This window comes from Hyla sarda, chromosome 12, assembly GCF_029499605.1.
Source record: "Hyla sarda isolate aHylSar1 chromosome 12, aHylSar1.hap1, whole genome shotgun sequence".
Classification (NCBI taxonomy): domain Eukaryota; kingdom Metazoa; phylum Chordata; class Amphibia; order Anura; family Hylidae; genus Hyla; species Hyla sarda.
The window spans coordinates 77,628,121-77,651,149 of record NC_079200.1 but is presented as its reverse complement, the minus strand read 5'-3'; the positions used below and the strand labels follow the sequence as shown (position 1 = coordinate 77,651,149).

At 43.3% G+C, this 23,029-nt stretch overlaps 1 protein-coding gene across 5 annotated transcripts in view; it reads left to right on the top strand.

The window, feature by feature from the left end:
- The window catches only part of TSHZ2 (teashirt zinc finger homeobox 2), a 197,201-nt gene that overhangs the window by 137,017 nt on the left and 37,155 nt on the right, over positions 1–23,029 (top strand). For 2 of the 5 annotated variants that reach the window (XM_056549121.1, XM_056549122.1), the window contains one exon: positions 16,074–21,732. The exons of the other annotated variants lie outside the window; for them this stretch is intronic. In XM_056549121.1, the coding sequence (XP_056405096.1) occupies positions 16,074–19,138 (3,065 nt within the window). In that variant the 3' untranslated portion in view covers positions 19,139–21,732. Of the gene's footprint in view, positions 1–16,073; positions 21,733–23,029 lie in introns of those variants that run through there. 5 annotated transcript variants of the gene reach the window in all.

Here is a 23,029-nt window from a genome sequence, read left to right as displayed (position 1 = left end):
TTACACAAGGTGAAAACCTTCCAGATCTCAATTTTTTTAATTAAGGTTCTGTATTGTAAGTTGTCAATGCACATTATTGGGAAAATGGATGTCAATGCCAGCCCGGCGCCTGCACCTCCTCTATCTATGTCAATGATTCAAAGACATGATTTATGGGTAGTCGCAGACTTTTGGGATCATCCATCAAGCAGTCGTTTCACAATGGGGCTGCAGGTTGTAAATCATACCGAAGGGTTGTCACTCACCACGGTTAACCCATTCATGCGCCGTGACTTACAGCTATCTCTGCAGACAATATAGAAAATCTATACACAACACCGGATGACACAAGCAGGGAACAAGAACGTTGGTCGAGAACACAAGTAAGTAATAATTCCCTGGAAGGAAGAAGCTGTTAGGGTGGCAGGATGTACCCACCACTATGACAGTAGAGGTGAAGCAGGAAGATAGTACAAAGCAGCCTGTGATTTCCATAATGACATCATGGTATCTATAGGTAATATAAGAGTCATGTCTTCATGTTCGGTGGAGGGGCTGCAGATCAGGTCATGTTCTACCCCAAAGTCATGCATGGTGGGGGTCTCAGGGGACATGTGCTTGTTGTCTTCCTTATGCCATCTAAAATCTATGTAAGGCATTTTTATCTCTACGAAGGAAGCTCAGGATAAATAAGCCTTCTCTTCAAAATGTGATCATTTTTTTTCTTCTTCTGTAAATGCCAAGATCCATAAGAGGATTCTCTGATCACGTGCGGGGTTCCAAATCAAAGTCTGGGAACAGCAACAAATAGCAATAATGTCCTAGATCACTGGTCTTCAAACTAGTTTTGCAAAACAGTCCTGGCATGTTGGGAGCTGTAGTTTTGCAACATTTGAAGACCATTGCTTTATAGGGTCATGAAGGAATTGAGATCAGGACCACTTTGGCTGATACTTAGAATCAAGGTTTATAAACACCTGCAAACCAGCAGGTAAATAAGGTTGGCAACCACGATGCGATACATAGCAATAAACATTTACAGTGACAACTTCAGGTCCAAGCCAGATATTTGGTCATCCCAGTTGTCACTTTCCCTTCACCACATAGGGGTTCCCATGAACAATACTCTGACCACTAACAACCATGAGAATGGGTATCCTGTGCCTCCCTACTTGAATGGAGTGGTGGCACCCATGTCCGAGCACCACACAACCCGTGTAAATGCGAGTCAGTTTTTGACAGCCATGTTTTTCCATGTTAGCCATGTTTTTCCAAGCCCTTACTTTTTTAACCCCTTAAGGACACAGCTCATTTTATTTTTGGGCTTTTGCTTTCCCTCATCACCTTCTAAGAGCCATAACTCCTTTATATATTTCCATCCACAGACCCATGTAAGGGTTGTTTTTGCGTGACCAATTGTACTTTGTATTGTCATCATTCATTTTACCATAAAATGCTTTTTGTTTTTTTAACATAATGTCGTTCACCATACAGGATCATTTCCATTATATTTTGATAGTTTGGACTTTTACGCATGCGGCGACACCAAATATGTTTATTAATTACAATTTTTATTCGGGGAGGGGCTTTTTCCCTTTTTTCTTTTTCTCAAATTTTTTTCCCTGCATTTTTATTTTACACTTTGTATGTCCCCAGTCATCAGGTTGCTAATACTGTTCAGTGCTATGCATATGCGTAGCACTGATCAATATTATTGGCGATCTTTGGTCTGCTCGTTATCAGACCAGAAAAGAAGACCCAGGGAGGGCGGTGGAGGCAGGTGAGGAGACCTCTGTCCGCCATCTTGGTTGATCTGATCCATGCGGCCGATCAGATGAGCCATTTAAAGCTCCACAGATGACCCGTATTGATCAAGGCATCTGAGGGGTTAATGGCGGACATCAGTGTGATTGCTGAAGTCTGCCATTACTTGCGGGTTCCTGGCTGCTGATACTGGCCGCTCTGGTGCTTGCATCATGTACAGGATGTAAATGTACGTCCTGGTGTGCTATTTGTTAGCGAATCAGGATGTACATTTACGGCCAGTGTCCTTAAGCGGTTAGATTCCCCCAAAAATCCACTGTAAGCCATATTGTGAAGGGAATTGATCATCAGTGGTAGAGAAGTTGTTTGGGGTTTTGTTTGTTGTTTTTTGGGCAGAAATTTTTGCACAGGGGCTTTACTGTGCCAACATTTTGCACCTTTCCACATGGTGTAGCTGTAAGGGCTTTTGTAAAACCGGTTGTTGTAGAACACATTTGCATCTATGATTTGCAGTCGTGACTATTAAGGAACTCCCCCATTTTTGCTTCACATTTTGGCGCATGTCTACTCATTTTTCTGGCTTCAAAAAAGTGATTTCCACAATATTTTTGCATGGGTTAGGTAAAGTGTGCAGACTTGTGTCAACGTTCTCATATGGCGTGCACCTTTTTATTTTTTATTTTTTTATAAAATTGGTGTAAAAAGAAAACCAACAACTTCACCCACGCCAACATTGATATTAAATATTATTATAAATTCCCCCCTTCATCCACACATGTTGTTCTATGGCAGGGTTCACCAACCCCTGGATCTCTGTTGCAAATCTACAACACCTATCATGCACTGACAGCATTCGGCTGTCAGATTATGATGGAAGTTGTAGATTTGTAACCACTGGAAGAGCCACAGGTTACGAAACTCTGTTATATGAAGATTGTTGTATTGTAATTACAATGCATTTTGGGACTGTACTACAAACTTTACTAGGTAACAGAGCAGCTTTATGCTGTCTGAGCATGGTGGGAGTTGTAGTTTTACTAGTGCTGTACTGCTTCAGGTTGATAACTACTGTTCTATGGAGTATACATTGTGTTTTGTAATCACAACGCGTTTTGGGGCTGTACAGAAGAGTCATCTGATGAATAGCAAGGATGTAAAGATGTCCAATCACAAACGAACAGTATGAACGGCCATGTTTTGAGCCCACTATGAACCCAACTTCGAGACAATGGTAAAAGCATTTAGCTGGTGCCTGCCGTATTCACGTATTTTAGGTGGAGAACATCTATAACAAGTTCTTAAGAATAAATGGCTCTTTTACCTGCAAAATAAACTCAGCTCTGTTCAGAGCAGTAAAGTGAACATAAACACCGCTTCCACGCTTTAATTAGAGCAGAATGGCGGCTGGGCAAAACAGAATTGCGCAGAAGTTGCACAGCAGTAATATAGAATAATGGTGGTGAGGTGCAGAGTGTGGCTCTTTTTTGTGTTTTTATTTTGCTTTTTGGAGAAGGCTATAATCTGCGCTGCTTTTACCAAAAAGCTTTTTTCAAGTCGAGATTTTAAAAGCTTCGGCGCCGCTCCGCAAATGAAAAGATTAAAAGCTCTTTATGTTCACTCCCAACTTTCCTGCACTTCACTGAGAAATGATTGTGGTGCTAAAAGAGCCAGGGTGTTCTCAGCTTCTGCGGACATCATACATAAGAGACATTGGGAGTTATAATATGTCTGCCATTGTTACGGTTGGATGGACGTCCAAATGCAAATGTGACCATATGGCAGGACTGTATCATTGTCACATCAGCCATGCAGGGGATTAAGAACGGTACAGTGAAGACCTCTCTGTAAATGACTTCTATTAAAAATTCTTTATCCTTCCGGTACTTTTTAGCAGCTGTATGCTACAGAGGAAATAATTTTTTGTCTTGTCCACAGTGCTCTCTGCTGACACCTGATGCTCGTATCAGGAACTGTCCAGAGCAGGAGAAAATCCTCATAGCAAACATATGCTGCTCTGGACAGTTCCTGACACGGACAGAGGTGTCAGCAGTGAGCACTGTGGACAAGACAAAAAAGAAATTCAAAAAGCAAATAATTTCCTCTGTAGCGTACAGCTGCTAAGAAGTACTGGAAGGATAAATATTTTTTAATAGAAGTAATTTACAAATCTGTTTAACTTTCTGGCACCAGTTCATTAAAAAAAAAAAAAAAAAAGTTTTCCACCGGAGTACCCTTTTAAAGGGGTACTCCACTACTTTAATAACTGCAAGATAGGGGCTAATTGTCTGATTGTGGGGGGGTTTGACCTCTGCCCCCCCCCCCCTTGATCTCCAGAATGGGACCCTGCCTCTCCCCGTCATGGAGTGGAGTGTCAGCACACCTCATGCACAAAGAGTGCTGTAGATACCCGAGCACAGCTTTCTTGTACCTCTGACGCTCCTATAGACAGTGCATAAAGAGCGTGCCGACACTCCACCCCATGCAGAGGAAGAGATGAGGACATTGTGGACATCGTGTGGTCCCAGAGGTTAGACCCACCGCTCTCAGACACTTATTACATAAATTAGTGGTGTACCCCATTTACTTTATTTAGGGGACATTCAGACATACAGGATTTGCAGTTCCTGTACATGTGAATGTTCGCATACACCTGGTGGCGGAAAACTTGTCCTGCTTACAACCAAGTGAATAAAAACTGTAAGGCCTCATCCACACTGCTAAAATTCAGATGGCGGAATTTTGCTTTCACTTGTTTTCAATGGGATTCTGCTGATCTGTGCATACTGCGGAATTTCTGCAGGGGGATTCTGCCAGCAAAACCAACCTCCGCCAAAGAATGAACATGTTCATTCTTAGGTGGAATTCCGCCAGACGGCATTGCTATCTGAGACAGCGCACGTCCACTTGGTCACCGGCGATTTTTTTTAGAGGCACCTGCTCCAGACGAGTCCGTCCGGATTATCTCAAGGCTGAGGATCTGCAGTGTGAACAAAATTCTACAGTGTGAACAATTCTGCAGTGTGAAACAGACTGTTGTACACCAGAGTGATCTGCTACCTAAATAAATACCCTGTAACAAACCATCAGCTGTGAGAACCATTGCATCAGGACAGGGTTACAGTTCCTGGTGTAAACAATAATTTTCATCAGCAGAGATGTTGAACATAAGACACAAAATAGTTTAGAAATGGCAGGACTTTACTGTCTCGTATGATTAAAGAGGTAGTCTCATCAGAAAGCTGCCGGGGGGGCTAAAATTTCCATTTTCCGCATTGTAATAACGTATCTATGGCTGGTTGCGATGTTCTGCAGGAGAGCAATCTCTAGAAAGAGCAGCACTTGGATCCGCCAGGAAGATCCCAGGTCTGTGTCAGTGACATTAAACATTCACGTATAGCGCGAGCGCAGAGTGCCGTCCTGTAGATTGTTTACTCCAATCACCGCAGAAGGTTTACTAAAGCGCTGCATTACTGACTTATTTATGATGGAAATTTAGACGGCAAATACGGAGCTGTCAGCAGCTGCTGGATAAATAGTCCTGACAAGCATTAATAACAGCGGAGGATGAGCGCAGTTATGAAACTACACTGGTGGATTGTATTTACAGTTCTCTGCCAGCCGCAAGAGACAGAGAGCCGCCCAGAGTCCTACACCTGCTCCTGGGGGGCACCATAAAATCATAAATCTACAAAAATCCAAGTCAGGGCACAGGGGTATAGGATGATACTATAGGTAAAAGATCATGACACTGACACTTGGGGTACAGGATAATGACACTGACACTTGGGGTACAGGATAATGACACTGACACTTGGGGTACAGGATAATGACACTGACACTTGGGGTACAGGATAATGACACTTACACTTGAGGTACAGGATAATGACACTTACACTTGGGGTACAGGATGATGACACTTACACTTGGGGTACAGGATGATGACACTGACACTTTAGGTACAGGATAATGACACTGACACTTGGGGTACAGGATAATGACACTGACACTTGGGGTACAGGATAAGGACACTGACACTTGGGGTACAGGATAATGACACGCTGACGCTAGGGGTACAGGATAATGTCACGCTGACACTTGGGGTACAGGATAATGACACGCTGACACTTGGGGTACAGGATAATGTCACGCTGACACTTGGGGGTACAGGATAATGTCACACTGACACTTGGGGTACAGGATTATGTCACACTGACACTTGGGGTACAGGATAATGTCACGCTGACACTTGGGGTACAGGATTATGTCACACTGACACTTGGGGTACAGGATAATGTCACACTGACACTTGGGGTACAGGATAATGTCACGCTGACACTTGGGGGTACAGGATAATGTCACACTGACACTTGGGGTACAGGATAATGACACTGACACTTGGGGTACAGGATTATGTCACACTGACACTTGGGGTACAGGATAATGACACTGACACTTGGGGTACAGGATTATGTCACACTGACACTTGGGGTACAGGATAATGTCACGCTGACACTTGGGGTACAGGATTATGTCACACTGACACTTGGGGTACAGGATAATGTCACGCTGACACTTGGGGTACAGGATAATGACATGCTGACACTTGGGGTACAGAATAATGTCATGCTGACACTTGGGGGTACAGAATAATGTCACGCTGACACTTGGGGGTACAGGATAATGTCACACTGACACTTGGGGTACAGGATTATGTCACACTGACACTTGGGGTACAGGATAATGTCACACTGACATGGGGTAGAATATCTACAAGGAGTTTGTATGTGCTTCCCATGTTTGTAGGGGTTTCCTCCAACTTCTTTCACTTGGAATTTGGATTGTAGATTTAATTTGAGTTGATGATAATCCCAATTGGGCCATTGTGTGCAAATCCTTTTCAGATTTGCATGTCTCCATGGTAACAGACTACAAACACTCTGTAGTCTGATCCTGTTGCTATACTCTCCTTTATGGCGCACTATGAATTAATGGAAGCAGCTAACTGGAGCCTCAGACTACACGGTTTGTTTCTGGGATGTTACCATGGACCTGTGTAGGAGCTGTAGACACAAAATATTAGGACATTTTTACATAACCTGTACATAACCTGTAGTTTACCCCCAATCTTGGAGCATTGTTTGGGGCATAACACTGTGGCAGTCATCTCCTCTCCTAATGTCTCCAGCAGACTTGTGGATTTTAGTACTTCTAACTCTACAGACGATGAGCTCAGCAGCAAGGCTCATAAGTAAGTGCCCCCCCCCCCCTCCTTTCCCATCTGCCGTCTCTGATGCAGCAGCCACACACAGTTTAGTGAGATTGATCTGATACAGTGCGTCAGGTGCATGGACTGCAGCGCTAACCCAGGAAAATATTATCATTTTACTTGTACCCGAAGAATAATTGAAATCCAACTTGGGCTTTATCATCATGAGAAGTACTCCTGTGCGTCTAACAGCTGACCATCCGCCAGGTATATGGCTGCTCACAAAAATCCTACTTGTCACTCGTCATCTATTCCCTGATGGATTAACCCCTTGAACTCTGAGAGTGCAACTTGCAAAGTACTGTAAAAAGGGGCAATTAACGTGATGCTCACCTCCACCCCTCCCTGCCACCCTGACTTTACTGCTTCTATATCTTGTGTAAGGGCCCGTATACTTAGGAGATTCCATGATCTATATTTATTTTTTGAGCAATAAGGGACAAAGTTTGTAATCTAGTAGAAAAAGAAAAGTTCACATCTTCTCTACTGGGATCCAGACTCATATGGTTAAAGCTTTATTCCCATTTGTTGTGTTCATACAATGCTAGTTTGGTACAGTGCAAAGGAGTTGCATTAAAGGATAAGTATCATGAAGAAAAACTTATCCCCTATCAGAAGTATAGGAGATAAGTTTTAGATAACAGGGGGTCCGAGCGCTGGGGCCCCGTGATCTCCTGTTTGGAGCCCGGTTCTCCAGCACAGGAGCACATTATTACCCCCCGCCCAAAGCGGAGGCCGCCATGCCCCCTCCATAAAACTCTATGGGAGAGCTATTTGGCAATCTTCGGTTCTCCAACAGAGCTTCATGGAGGGGGCATGGCGGACTCCGCTTCAGGCAGGGGTCATGACGCGCTAATGTGCTGGAGAACCGGGGCTCCAAACAGATATTGCTGGGGGCCCCAGCGCTCGGCCCCCCTGCAATCTAAAACTTATCTCCTATCCTTCTGATAGGGGATAGGTTTTTCTTCATGATACTTATCCTTTAAAGGGGTACTCCGGTGGAAAACTTTTTTTTTTTTTTTACCAACTGGTAACAGAAAGTTAAACAGATTTGTAAATTACTTCTATTAAAAAAATCTTAATCCTTCCAGTACTTATTAGCTGTTTTTCTTTTTGGAACACAGAGCTCTCTGCTGACATTATGACCATAGTGCTCTAGGTGACATATCAGTCCATTTTAGTAACTGTCCAGAGCAGCATATGTTTTATATGGGGATTTTCTCCTACTCTGGACAGTTCCTAAAATGGACAGAGGTGTTAGCAGAGAGCACTGTGGTCATGATGTCAGCAGAGAGTTCTGTGTTCCAAAAAGAAAAGAATTTCCTCTGTAGTATTCAGCAGCTAATTAGTCCTGGAAGGATTAAGATTTTTTTATACAAGTAATTTACAAATCTGTTTAACTTTCTGGCACCAGTTGATTAAAAAAAAATATATTAAGTTTTCCACCGGAGTACCCCTTTAAAATCCTATTTGTTATGCTCCCTCCATTCTTGGGATAGTGGGAGTTCCTGTCAGTCAGACCCCCATCACCATGTGGGTGGTGGAAAAAACTCATTAATAGCACTCCTCTATGCTCTTTCCTGTCTGATAGCACTCCTCTGTGCTCTCTCTCATCTAATAGGACTCCTCTGTGCTTCTGCCTGTCTGATAGCACTCCTCTGTGCTCTCTCCTGTCTGATAGCACTTCTCTGTGCTCTCTCCTGTCTGATAGTACTCCTCTGTGCCCGCTCCTGTCTGATAGCACTCCTCTGTGCCCTCTCCTGTCTGATAGCACTCCTCTGTGCTCTCTCCTGTCTGATAGCACTCCTCTGTGCTCACTGCTGTCTGATAGGACTCCTCTTTGCTCTCTCTGGTCTGATAGCGCTCCTCTGTGCTCTCTCCTGTCTGATAGCGCTCCTCTGTACTCTTTCCTGTCTGATAGGACTCCTCTTTGCTCTCTCCGGTCTGATAGTGCTCCTCTGTGCTCTCGCCTGTCTGATAGGACTCCTCTGTGCTCTCTCCTGTCTGATAGGACTCCTCTGTGCTCTCTCCTGTCTGATAGGACTCCTCTGTGCTCTCTCCTGTCTGATAGGACTCCTCTGTGCTCTCTCCTGTCTGATAGGACTCCTCTGTGCTCTCTCCTGTCTGATAGCACTCCTCAGTGCTCTCGCCTGTCTGATAGGACTCCTCTGTGCTCTCTCCTGTCTTATAGGACTCCTCTGTGCTCTCTCCTGTCTGATAGGACTCCTCTGTGCTCTCTCCTGTCTGATAGGACTCCTCTGTGCTCTCTACTGTCTGATAGGACTCCTCTGTGCTCTCTCCTGTCTGATAGCACTCCTCTGTGCTCTCTCCTGTCTGATAGGACTCCTCTGTGCTCTCTCCTGTCTGATAGCACTCCTCTGTGCTCTCCTGTCTTATAGGACTCATCTGTGCTCTCTCCTGTCTTATAGGACTCCTCTGTGCTCTCTCCTGCCTGATAGGACTCCTCTGTGCTCTCTCCTGTCTGATAGGACTCCTCTGTGCTCTCTCCTGTCCTATCAGACACAGAGGAGTTCTAGCCCACTCTCACTTACTGGACTTTGTTCATACCTGTGCTTCTGCTTGGAAAAAGCCATGATGTCTATAAAAAGGAAATAACATTTTCTTATGAAGTACAATAGAAAGGTTAATGTTTTGCCAAGATGTACAACATATAAAAAGTTTTTGAATCTGACAGTGCCCATTTAAGTTGGACATAAAATCCAGATAGCTGTGAGCTGACTGTTATCTTTATTGACCAAGAATAAATGGGTTCTGAATGGTTATACAGGAGAAGGTCACTGCCAGTCAACTCTGTCCTGATTACAGACATCACTGGTTTCCCTCTAGACCCCTCCTTCCCCTCCTCTAAACTTCTCTGACAGCAACTTTTCTATCCCAAGAAAACGACAATAACTAGGCAGTTAAAACCGGACATACCCAACTGCTCTCTCCCGCTACATCTGGAGAATCAGGTGATCCCCATACACATGATGGTCAGCCAAAATGAATGGGTAAAGCTGTCATTAATGTATATGGCAGGTTTTAGCCCTTATTGAAGTGTAAAAACATGTTTTCAGTTATAGAGCCTATTTACACAATCTGAGGAAAACCTATATTAGACCAGTATTCCCCCAACCAGTGGCTTAAAAGCTCTTGCAAAACGACAACTACTAGCATGCCCTGATATCCTAAGTCTGTCAGGGCATTGTATGATGGGAATTGTAATTTTGCAGCAGCTGGCAAGCGCAGGTTTGTGAACACTGCATTATACAATCCATGTAAAATTGTGTTACATTAAATATGTTTGTGTCCTTATGGTGAAGAATCATTGCATCAGGGAGAATGAGGGTCTTTACAGTCTAGTTTTCCTAGTCAATTGTGAAGATCGCCCTTGTTGGCCACCATTTTCCTTCTTGCTATTATGTCCTACAGCCATATAATATTCTACTGCCAGACCTCCTCTTTTAGGTGTCGCCATTTCCCGGGGTGTAATGAGCACGTAGCACTCCGGGTCTTCTTGTCATTATGACTTTGTCACAGAATCTTTGTTCTACATCGCTCCATCCCCTGTGTTCTGGGCAGAGATAGGAAAGGTCGGATCATCTCCCTGGAAGATACGGCCACGTGCACATTGTAATTGTAGACTTCTTCCTGACAGTCAATAATTCAGTCTAAGACACACAATGCAAGCAACACAGCGCTGCCATTTTTTACACGGTGGCAGAAAATAACAATTCATTCCTGGGAGGAAGCAAGACTTTTTCTAGCGGCTGATTCTGCTACATGATCGCAGAACAAAAGACTGATGAGGGAGCGCCGCTCATTAATCATTAGTGTCATTTGTCACCGCTTCTCCGAGATGACAATGTACTCCATACCTGTATGTGACTAAGATCCCGCTTCTCCATTCCAGATAAGACAAATTAATCTCCACATCTTCTAAGTGCCCCATGAGTGGAAAACTATGGTACATGAACCGCTATAAACACCCACCCTGTACAGCCTGCCACCACCATGACATGTGCTGCAGAGGTGGCTCTACCTTCAGCTGACCCCCACAGATGTTTTTATACTATCTGGGACATGTAATCTAGTGTTCTGACCATCCTCCCCCAACCCTGTTGACCGTAGATCTGAATCTAATGGATTGGCCATCAACCCATTTAGCCATGTAGCCTTGGGAATCACTGTGAAAAGCTGAATGAGTTCTACAAGACTAAACAGATTGATGGGGAAAGTTCATTAGATTTGGGGTGGCTGTAGTAGTAGCATTCATCTTTATGTCTGTGGTACTGAAATCCATTGGCCCAGATTTGCTTTGCTTCTAGCTCCAGGATAGTGAGGCTCGGCATTCACAACACATTTATTATACACAGTGTGTAAAAAAGGATAGTAAGAAAAAAATGCACCTTGCTATCAAAAAGGGACAGTAAAAGGATGTAACTTAAATGTGCCACCATACACTACCAATGTACCCTAAAGTAAGCCGGCTAACAGTTGGTGTAAATTTTGCTTCATAGATCTGGCACATTTTTAGTCTGGTCTAAGTTTATACTGTCTTAAGTGTTATACAGGAATAGTACATTCAGGCCCATCTTTTCAAACCTCATCTGGTCCACATTTGCTCTATCGTTCACACTTCAGATTTAGTAGTTTTCCATGGATGACTTTTCCGTTAATCACAGTGAAATCTTTACATGTGGTAACAAGTGTTTTTGCACAGACCCAACAGTTATAAATTCTCTCTTTACTGTCTCAACCTGCTCCAGCCATACCCTATATTTACTATTTAGTAGTACCTGAACACAGTGCCAGCCATTACAAGGATGCCCATTAGGGCTGCATTTCTGATCTTACAATGCATTGCCAGCTAAGGGGATCAGTAATGCCCACGTGGACCTAGGGTTGGCCACCTTGGGATCTCTGCCTAGAGATTTTTCTAGGTGGAGCCAAGTGTATAGACCCAAATGCTGCCCCTGAAGGAACTGACCACCTTTCATGGATGCTGCCTGCACTCCCCTAAGGCTGAAGAACACAAATCATGTGATCAGAACACTGCATTACGCATCAGGCCATGCTTCCTCAGGGCTTTTCATAGAAAGCCAGCTAAGCTTTTCATTTGTTTCATCCATCCAACACAGTTTAAATGTGGCCCCTGTTAGTTTTTAAACTCAGAAGTCCCATGCAAGAGACAGTGCCAACCATGACCATAACATGAAAGCTGATTTTGTAATTTAAAAGCCGTAGGAAAATTAAGGGAGTGCAGATAGTTTGTACTAGGACCTCCAACTTGTTTCCAGCCTTTACCACGTTACTCCTGAAATCCTTTGCGCTGCTGGAGGACCTTTCTCTATGCAGTAAGTAATTGTGTGTGACCTTGTACATAATGGCCCTCATTCACTAAGCTGAAACTGGTTATTTTAGCGCAGAGTGTCTGCGACATGCCTGCGCCAGGATAATCCGACAAACCCGACATTGGGGGTGTGTGGTCTGTCGCAAAGGGGTGTGGTTTCACAACTCGACCTATTTACTATTGAATTTCAGGAAAATCCTGTGGATACATGGCTGGAAATTTCCACCTAGAAATAGCTGGTCAGAAAAATTTCCCAATCCTGCAAGTCTGAAACAACATTTTCCACTAGTGAAAACCCAACACACTTAGTAAATTAGACCCAATAAGTACTTCTTCCTGAAAAACTGTGTGCAGCTGGGTAAGTGTTTCTTCCACTGCGTACCACTGAGAGTGACCTACAAGATCAGCATGCATCTTTTCTGAAACACTTTATGCTGCTGTGAACATTCCCATTACCTGATTGGTTAAACACACTGTAGCTATTTATTCAGAATACATCTAAAAAAATCACTAAGCAAATGATGTGATCACCCAGGTGAGCACTGACCCCCTCTGCGATCCATGACTGTCATTGTGTATGCTGCCCCTACCCCCAATCCATCCATCCCATCGGACAGTGCATTAATCATAGCCAGTCTTGCTGGCCATTCTCACTGTTTTTATAGTTCAATTAAAACATATTACCCTTCATTGTGGGGATTTAGAGGTAATAAAAAATGTGAAATGGCTCTGCCCGGCAATCCGTTCATCCAGACTTGATGGATCTGTCATTAGCTGACATAAACTTGTCTACAGCTCTGGCTCAGGAATGAGAGCGATGGTGAAAGCTCAATATATACAGGAACCACGAGGGCGGTAAGAAATTCTGACATTTATACATGTATCCCTGGCCCCATGACCCTCAGAATACAGTGGGGACTGTAGAGCATCCATCACCCCCTAGTTGTCAGAGAAACAATAGGGGGTGTCTGTACCAGGGCCCCCATAAGCCAGTGCCATATATAATACTGGAGTGTGGTCCAGGTTCCACTGAGGCCACATGAGCTGCCGATAGACATTAGATTCATGTTAAAGGGGTACCCCAGTGGGAAAAAAAATACTACAGAGAAAATTGTGTAGTTCTTTCCAGTCTGACCACAGTGCTCTCTGCTGACACAGACACAGGTTGCAGCAGAGTGCATTGTGGTCAGACAGAAAAGAACTACACAACTTCCTCTGGAGCATGCAGCAGCTGATAAGTACTGGAAGGCTTATGGTTTTTAAATAGAAGTAATTTACAAATTTGTTTAACTTTCTGCCACCAGATGATTTTAAAACATTTTGTTCTGAATGCCCCTTTAACAATATGCTCAATTTAACGGGGGCAACCAACCATCCAAAGTATATGGGGGTGAGAAGTGTTAGGGATATTGGATTTTAACTTCCCCATCTGTTTGTTCTAGGGGAGCCACTAGGGGAGTCTGAAGGGAGAGGGACACAGGAAGCTGGCAACCTCCCCTCTTACTATTGTAAACCCATGTATGCTTAGCCAAACGTGTGTTTAGAGGGACCGCTGGAGATCGCTTTTACCTGAACATGCATTTTACTGACATACCTTCGGTATATGGCCAGCATTAGGTACCAGGGCTCGAGCACAACTGCTACTGTTGTATTCACTACACCTACATACTCGGTGCATAGGTGACAAAGAAGACCCAAAGTTCTTACTGCCCCTTAAAGACAAATCTGGTTATACAAATGATATGAGTGTCAGCTGAACCTATTAAATCCAGACAGACAAGCCAGCAAAAGGTTAGGAATGTTGGGTTTCAACTGCCCTATTTGTCTTTTTGTCATTGAGAGATCACAGAGAAATCTGGCAGCAGGACAAGCAAGCATGAATTGGAGGGTTGGGAGACTTAGAATTTGGCAGATAGCTATCTTATGAGTATGGACAGCATGTGGGGTAGGGCGTTGGTTTCAGATTTAGCATCAGGGCACTTGGAGTTCCCCATAGTTGACATAACCCAAGTCGTGGTGTCTGAGATTAGGGAGCTCCTGGTGTCTGAGCGCACTACTTGCTTTATTACTTTACGGCCCTATCCCGCCTGCAGAAGGTTAATGTCTGCACAGTAGCTTTTTCCACTCTACAAATCAGCTGCTAATTTAAATCATGTCCAAAAACTCCAGATTTAAACATTGTGTTCACTTTCCTCTTAAGAGACTCAATCCAGAGCAGGCTGCTTAGCGTCTGGAGCAGGGTGGGGGCGTACTATAAAAAAATTTTTTTTTAACTGAATGGACACCATGTCCTTCAATCTTTACTGGTCTCATACAGTGTTTAGGTGCCCCATACTTGTATCACCGGCAATATCTTTACCTTTTCAGTCCCCATACTGACAGTTCCTTGGTCCTTGTCTGTGTACTCCACTACAGCATTTTCATGCCGTCCCTTCACCTGAATATGGCAGGCAATCTCAGAACACAGCTGATGACTTTGGCAGCGTGCAAAGAAATAGAAGTTCCCAGTCATTGAATTACCCATAAGCTCAGCAGGGGGCAGTCTGCGTCTCCCACAGCTCTCAGTCTAGTGTATTCTCCTTTTTTTCTGGCAACTTATTTCACATGTACAAAACCCTTGTGTGCACTTCCATTAGCTGCCCTACAGCATCACAATCTACAATTTCCCCAAGGCTGTTGTGAAATATTGATGAAATTGCTGTTTTTGTGGCATTCTGTGATACACTAAACATTCATCTGATGTAAGCTGAGCTGGAATGAATATACGGCAGGACTTCAAAGGCCGCAAGACGCATTCTCCTCCGCAGCGTTCAAAAGCAACCAGGGAAAAGAAAGCCGCTTGCTCTGGGATCCTCCTGCCGCGCCAGGATCAATGAACACCTTCATTATTAGTTCTGCTCTCGTTTTCTAGTAGAAGGTGGATTGTCATTACGTAAAATATTCCTTATGACCTGTAAAGGCCTCAGTGATGCAGAGAGTTGCTGTAGAAAATATATTTATAGTCCTGGTGAAACCTATTTTGTAGGCCTGGATCATTGTATTTTCGCTTCTGTCTTTGTCAATTGTTTCTAATGTGAGCAGTAAAGAGAGTAGCTTAGCAAAAAAACATTCACATTGCTTCTTCTAGTGCCACCAACTTTTTATGAATTTAAGCCACAGATGTTCCTTTAAAGGGGGGGGGGTCTTGTAAATCAAGCTCTGTACAAAACTGGGGAAGCCATGTCTAGCACATAGCCATAGCTTGGGCAAGAGTTTAGTTTACTGCCCTAACTCTGTACATGCGTTGGCCAGGATAACATGGCATCCCCCAGGGTTGTCCTTCCATTTGCTACACCCCTGATCTGGTCAAGTCGTATTTTATGGCAGCCATTGTTACAGATCATTATAGATCATTTTTGTTCTGGCTTCTAAAGAGAAGATCCTAAGGAAATTAACCCTTCTAGGCTTTCCCTATATCCTAACAGGGCAAATGGATTGGGATTTTACTCCTAATGACAACCCTATTAATAACATATGTCAGTGACTGGTGTGCCCCATAAATATCTCTTGGATGTCCCTAAACAGTGCCTCAGTTCAGCCCACACTTAATTGTTTAAATGTAATTGAAACACATATTTCATGGATTTTTCATTAAGTCTTGAATAAATGTGATGTAGCTTTAAAATAATGGTTAAGAATGCCTGGTCTGACTGTATGCTGTTCTCTCTACAGGTTATTTCCAAGATGGAGACGAGGATTTGAAGGATGACAGCGTCAAAGATGACGAGGAGGAGGATGAGGATAGCAACTCCACTGCTGCACTTCAGGACAGCACCTACTCCCCCACAGATGAGGAACAAGAGGTAGTTGGGGGGCTTAAACGGAGCCTCAGTTTCCAGAATTCCCCAGGAAGTCTCATATGCAATCAAGATGGGGAAAATGAGTCCTTACTGAGCGACGTAAGCGATCAGGTGCCAGACGTAAAAAGTGTATCTTCTAAAGATGCTCAGGACCAAAAAACAGACCCGCTCCCCCGGCTTCAGCCAGAGGTGCACGACTGTATGGATAAAATGAAGACTGCCTATGCCAACATCCTCTCTGATTCGTACTGGACAAATTTAGGACTAAGTCTTAAGGTGCCGTCTACAGAGCGGAAGCCTTGTGACAGTCGTAATGGAACCAGTAAAGGTGAATTTGATTGGCATCAGGATGCCCTCTCCAAAAGTTTACAGCAAAACTTACCCTCAAAATCAACTTCTAAACCAAACCTTTTCAGTTCTGTTCAGTTGTATCGTCAAAACACAAAAATGTACGGCACTGTGTTCACGGGAGCCAGCAGGTTCCGTTGTAGACAGTGCAGTGCTGCCTATGACACCTTGGTGGAGTTAACTGTGCACATGAATGAAACCGGCCATTATCAAGATGATAACCACAAGAAAGACAAGCACAGACCTGCAAACTATTCCAAACCCCGAAAAAGGGCATTTCATGATATGGACAAGGAGGACGCCCAAAAAGTTTTAAAGTGCATGTTTTGTGGAGACTCATTTGATTCACTCCAAGATTTAAGTGTCCATATGATAAAGACAAAGCATTACCAAAAAGTGCCTTTGAAGGAACCTATCCCAAGCATCTCATCCAAAATGGTCTCCTCTGCAAAAAAACGTGTATTTGAAGTGACTCGACCATGCTCACCAGATTCAACCACCGGTTCCTTTGTGGATCATTGTTCCACACAGAAGAACTCAAACTCACAGCTGTCCTCTAACAATCGGTATGGCTATCAGAATGGTGCCAGCTATACCTGGCAGTTCGAAGCTTGTAAATCCCAAATTCTGAAGTGCATGGAATGCGGCAGTTCACATGACACCTTGCAGCAACTCACGACGCACATGATGGTCACTGGACATTTCTTGAAAGTAACCAATTCAGCCTCAAAGAAAGGTAAGCAGCTGGTCTTAGACCCTCTTGCTGTAGAAAAGATGCAGTCACTCTCAGACTCTCCCTCAAGTGACAGCCAGTCAAAGCCATCAGCAAGTTCTCCATCTGGAGGATCAATCTCTGAAATCCTGACCAGTAAAGAATGTAAAATAGATATGTCAGAAGACAGCAACAAAGAAGAAAAAGTAGACACCAATGATGAACACGAAGACATCCTAGAAAAACCTTTAGATCCAACACTCAAGTACCAGTATCTAAGGGAAGAGGACTTGGAAGATGGCTCCAAAGAAGGTGGAGATATCTTGAAATCTCTAGAAAACACTGTAACCTCGGCTATTAACAAAGCCCAAAATGGAACACCAAGCTGGAGCGCATACCCCAGCATCCATGCCGCATATCAACTTTCAGATATCATGAAACCTTCGGTTTCCCTCGGTTCTCAAGTAATGCAAATGAGACCAACCTTCTCAAATAAATTTAGGCCAATCGCTCCTAAGTGCAGATCTGCAGCTTTATCTTCAAACAGCCCAGCTGACCCTCAGTCTACACAAGTGAAGGAGGAATCTGAAGACACAGAGTCTGAAAGAGAATCAGGGAAAGAGGTAATTAAGTCAGAGAGAACGCAAGCAGATGAAAGTGAGGATTCACCCAAAGCAGAAGGTTTGTCAGAGTCATCAAGAAAAGAACCATGCTCCCCAAAACATGAAGAGAAAACTAGACAAAGCTGTGAAAAGGAGAAACCCAAATTCCTGGAACCCATAGAGTCACCACTAGGACGAGAAGAATGTTCTTCACTACGAAGTTCAGCGAATCATTCCCCTGATATTCCATGTGTAAATCCTCTCAGCGCTTTACAGTCAGTGCTAAATAATCACTTGGGAAAAGCTTCTGAGTCGATAAGACCAGCATCCAATTCCAGTTCCGCAAGCTTAATTTCCATGTTTCAGAAATCTCCACCCAGTCGGGTAGAAAAACCGGCCACGGGCCTGACGCCACCACATCCACAACCTGCTGGCCATTATTTATTTGAAACCAATGATCAACCAATAGATCTGACAAAATCTAAAAATAAAAAAGTGGAGTCCTCTAAAGCGAAGTCATGCACATCTCCACCTCAGAAGCATGCTCTGTCTGATATAGCGGATATGGTCAAGGTTCTCCCTAAAGCTACCACCCCAAAGCATGTTGCTTCTTCTAGAATGGCCTCCATGAAACTTGAGATGGATTCTAGGCGCTTTGAAGAAGTCTCAACTGAGGTTTCATCATTACATAAAAGGAAGGGAAGACAATCCAACTGGAATCCTCAGCATCTTCTCATTTTACAAGCTCAGTTTGCATCAAGTCTCTTTCAGACATCAGAGGGGAAATATTTGTTGTCGGACCTCGGTCCACAAGAACGCATGCAGATTTCTAAGTTTACTGGACTTTCCATGACAACCATCAGCCACTGGTTGGCCAATGTCAAATATCAGCTTCGGAAGACTGGTGGAACAAAATTTTTGAAAAACATGGACAAGGGACACCCTGTGTTTTATTGCAGTGACTGCGCATCTCAGTTTCGAACACCATCAAGCTATATCACCCACCTAGAGACCCATCTTGGGTTTCAAATGAAAGATATGAACAGGTTGGCGGTGGAACAGCAAACAAAGGTAGAGAAGGAAATCTCGCGGGTAGCTGTACAGAGGTCACCTCAGCCGGTGGCTGCAGATGAGGACACAGACTCTAAGTTTAAGTGTAAATTGTGTTGTCGGACATTTGCCAGTAAGCACGCAGTTAAGCTGCACCTAAGCAAAACACACAGCAAATCCCCAGAACATCATTCACAGTTTGTTTCCGAAGTGGACGAGGAGTAGTTTTGTAAATTCTTCATTTGTTTTTTCAAGACTGTACAGTTTATGGCCCCACAGAATGGTGCATTTCATAGAAGTAGTAAACCTATTGCAATGTAAGGATATGTCAATGTATATACTGGTCTGCTCTGTACCATTGTTGGGTGGGTCATCTCCCATCACATTTCCCAGAAAGCTGCTGCTATATTGTCCTCAATAGGACTGTATCACTCCTAATTTAGCTGCATCCAGATGCATTTTTTGTAGATTATGAGAAACCAAAATTCTACATTCTGGAAGATTATAATCTGTATAACTCCTAGAAAATTATTGGGGGGGGGGGGGGGCTATGGGGATAACATTAATGGACCTATGGATGCCTAATACCATGAGGATCTTCATCATTGAGGTGTTTACTGTCCATTTCTTTTTTTTATGTCACATTGGCCCTATATTTACATTGTCTTTTTAGAGGCTTCTCCAGGGTTATATTGGAAGATGGGGAAATATATATTTATTATTAAAAGTTAAAGTGGGGTTCTAGAGGTTTCTATTCCAACTTTGCAAATGACATTTGTCAAAATACGGTCCTTGATTGCCCATCTTAAAGCTTACGACCCCAGAAAATACTGAGATTGTTTACACATGGACAGCCATAGGGCGACCTACTTGATGTGTTGTATGGATCTGGTCTAAGTAGAGAACCTGGCTGTATAGTAGTGAGTATCTTCACTTCTTATAAAATTTATAAAGACCTATATGCATAAACAGGGACTCCCCTTTTAAATACATTAAATGTCTTAAATTGATCCCAAGATTGAGCTTTTATTATATTCCAGAACTGCACTCAATACTACACAACTTCAGAGCTGAGTTCTCTAAGCATTGCCTGCATGTTCAGTGTAAAGCTGTTAGGGGAGGGGGAGGTATCTGTCCACAAGTTTATTTCCAGAAACAGCTTACAGAATTGTGAGTTTAGCTCTGAAGTTAGTAATACAGCAGCACCATTTCTCAACTGTTCAGTTTAGTAGAAGACCTGACACAAGGAATGACTCCCTCTTCTAGAAGGTACAATAAACCCACTAACTGGCCTTTTGGGTGCAGAAGTCTAGCAGATCCTGCATGTTTGCTGACTTTTCAAGAGCATCAATGCTTTAGGAGCAGCTCACATCCAAAGGCCGTTCAGTGGGTGCTATTACAGTTTGTCATAGTAGGTCTCTGTTTAGCAAAAAAATGTATGATAAAGATGTAGAAGTGGGTGGTTGTGCTCTCTTCGGGCTGTACACCAGTATGGAGAGCTGAAGTGTTTCCTACAGCAGTTCCCCACTGCAGTCTATGAGAGGTGCTACAAAGCCAGGATTCGACAAAACACCAGCTTTCGGCACATCAGACTGTTGTTGCCCAGTCATGTCACATGGGTGGATGCACTATGCACTTTACATTGTATGTCCATCCCTAGGCAACCGGGACCCAGCTGCCTGCAGTGTGAGGGCCCCGCTCCAGTAAGATTATCCATCTGTGTGACTGACAGTGATCTGGGTTTTAAAGTATCGAAATAAATTGCAAATTTTCTACTTTTTAAGTGCATGAAATGCACTGCAATCCACATCTAGCCCAGTCGATGGAATCGACCCAGCCTTTGTTCAGTCAGTGCACAATAGTAGTCCTCACAGATCACCTATATGCCTCATAGTCCGTTTAGGTTTTGGCCACAAAATAGCTGCCTCCAATATATACTAGAGCTAGACAGCGACTTCAGTTGGTGCAATATTGTCGCACGAAAGACAAATTCACACTCATTTGAGACTATGAAGCTAAGTTTCCACTTGGTTTTTTTCTGTCAGTAGTGGATCCATAAGGGAGAAGTGTAATTCCTTCCTTTATATGTCCTATTCCTTATGAATACACTTCTGACTTTGGCTCAAAAACTGCAGTGGCAGATATCCAAAAACTGCCAGAAAAAAAAAAAGAAACAAGTGGAAACTTAGCCTTAAAGTGTGACCCAACCAGGGAGAAGTAAAAAAATGACATGACAAAAAATATCACATTTCCTTGTAAAGCAACAATAAACAGCTCTATAAAAAGTCTTGATCAGAACTGGAGAAACCACTTTATGCCACAAGGTGGAGTCTTGCTATCTTCCCTTGTTCCCTGCTAACACATCTTACAGGAGAAATCTATATCTACTGGTAAAACTTTTTCATAGAAGTGTAAACTTTTGCCCAAATTAGAGTCTGACCCTTCCCCCCCATTTAACGCTTTATTCCATATTCTGTTAGGTTACGTTCATTGCTCGTTTGAGGGCTGCAGTGGGTTAAAGCCGATGCTCTTACTGTATATATTGTCATTTTGCAGAGGGGGAGAAGCACAAGAGAGCCAGGAGTTTATGAAGCGTCCGCTCAGAGCGCTTCTGGTTTTGTACGGGACAGTCTCTTGCTACAGATCTATCACTGATTTGCATAATGTAACTTATATAAAATGTTCTATGATACGTTGTTTAAGGCAAACACTTAATCTTGAGTTTGTAATATATAAAGCTGTAACAATTCATATTTAAGCAGGTTATAATGATTACAGAAAATGAATATTACTGTTCTGCTAATTAAACCGTTATTTTTTAATGATTTATGACTTTGATGTCCGGTTATTTCTGGGTGTGACTGTAGCACTGAGCCCCTCAATCTAGTGCTGGTCACAGAGTACACACAGTATGGAGTGAGTCCTGATACAGAGCACTGCATTGCAGAGATGCACTATATGAGCAAAAATATTGGTACACACCTCTTAATAAATTCAGGTACTTAGGTGAATTCTGTCCACAGTTGTATAAATTCAAACCCCAATACAGTCGCCTGTACAAACATTGGTGAACGAATGGGTTCTTCTACAGAGCTCCCTGAATTTCAGCGTGGTACTGTAAGGCTAGGATCACACTACGAAATTTCTGCCTGCAATTCCGCTTTGAAATTGCAGGCAGAAATTCCACTTACTAAAATGTACTGTATAGTTAATGGAAAATCCGCTTGAAAATTTCCGCTTGAAGAATGGCGCTGCTCATTCTTCAGGCGGAAATACTCGCGGACCACATTGCAGTCTATTGATTGATTCAGTCGGCGCTGGCCACACTCGGAATCTCCGGGTGGAAATTTTCTGCCCGGAGATTACGCAGTGTGAACCTAGCCTTATAGAACTCTACCTCTACAACAGGTCAGTTTTTAGAAGATCTTCCTTCCCTGATCTTCCACCATCACTTATGCGTGGTATTGCTGAGAAGTGGAAACGTTTAGGCACCACAGCAACTCCTGAAGTGGGGACCACGTAAAGTTACTAAACTTATCTGCCATTAAAATCAGCAGAAAAGGCATCATAGCATATGTTTCCATGTCCAAGCAGTTTCATCCCTTATAAGACAGACAGGAAAGCTGTTCTATCTGTACCCACATCATTTAGAGCAGTTTGTTTCTTCCCCCCCCCCCCCCCCCCGCCCCCAATTCCAGTCCTTAAATGAAATCTGTCACCAGTTTCACCTGTACCAACCTGTCGGTACAGACAAGTAGTGCGGATGACACTGATGACAACGATACTTACCTGGTCCCTGTTATGGTTCTCCCGCAATCTGCTGCCATATCTTCTGTTCCAGGCCCGACTTTGTGACGTTATCGCAGCTGTTTGCTATCAGTGGGAGCCTGCAGAGAACAGCAGCAACAGGTTAATGTAGGTGAAACTGATGACATATTTCCTTGAAAGACAAACAACAGGTCATCATTTGAGGATATTTCAAACAGAGAATGAGTGTGGTAATGCTTAAAGGGGTACTCCCGTGGATTTTTTTTAAATCAACATGTGCCAGAAAGTTAAACAGATTTTTAAATTACTTCTATAAAAAAATCTTAATCCTTCCAGTACTTATTAGGT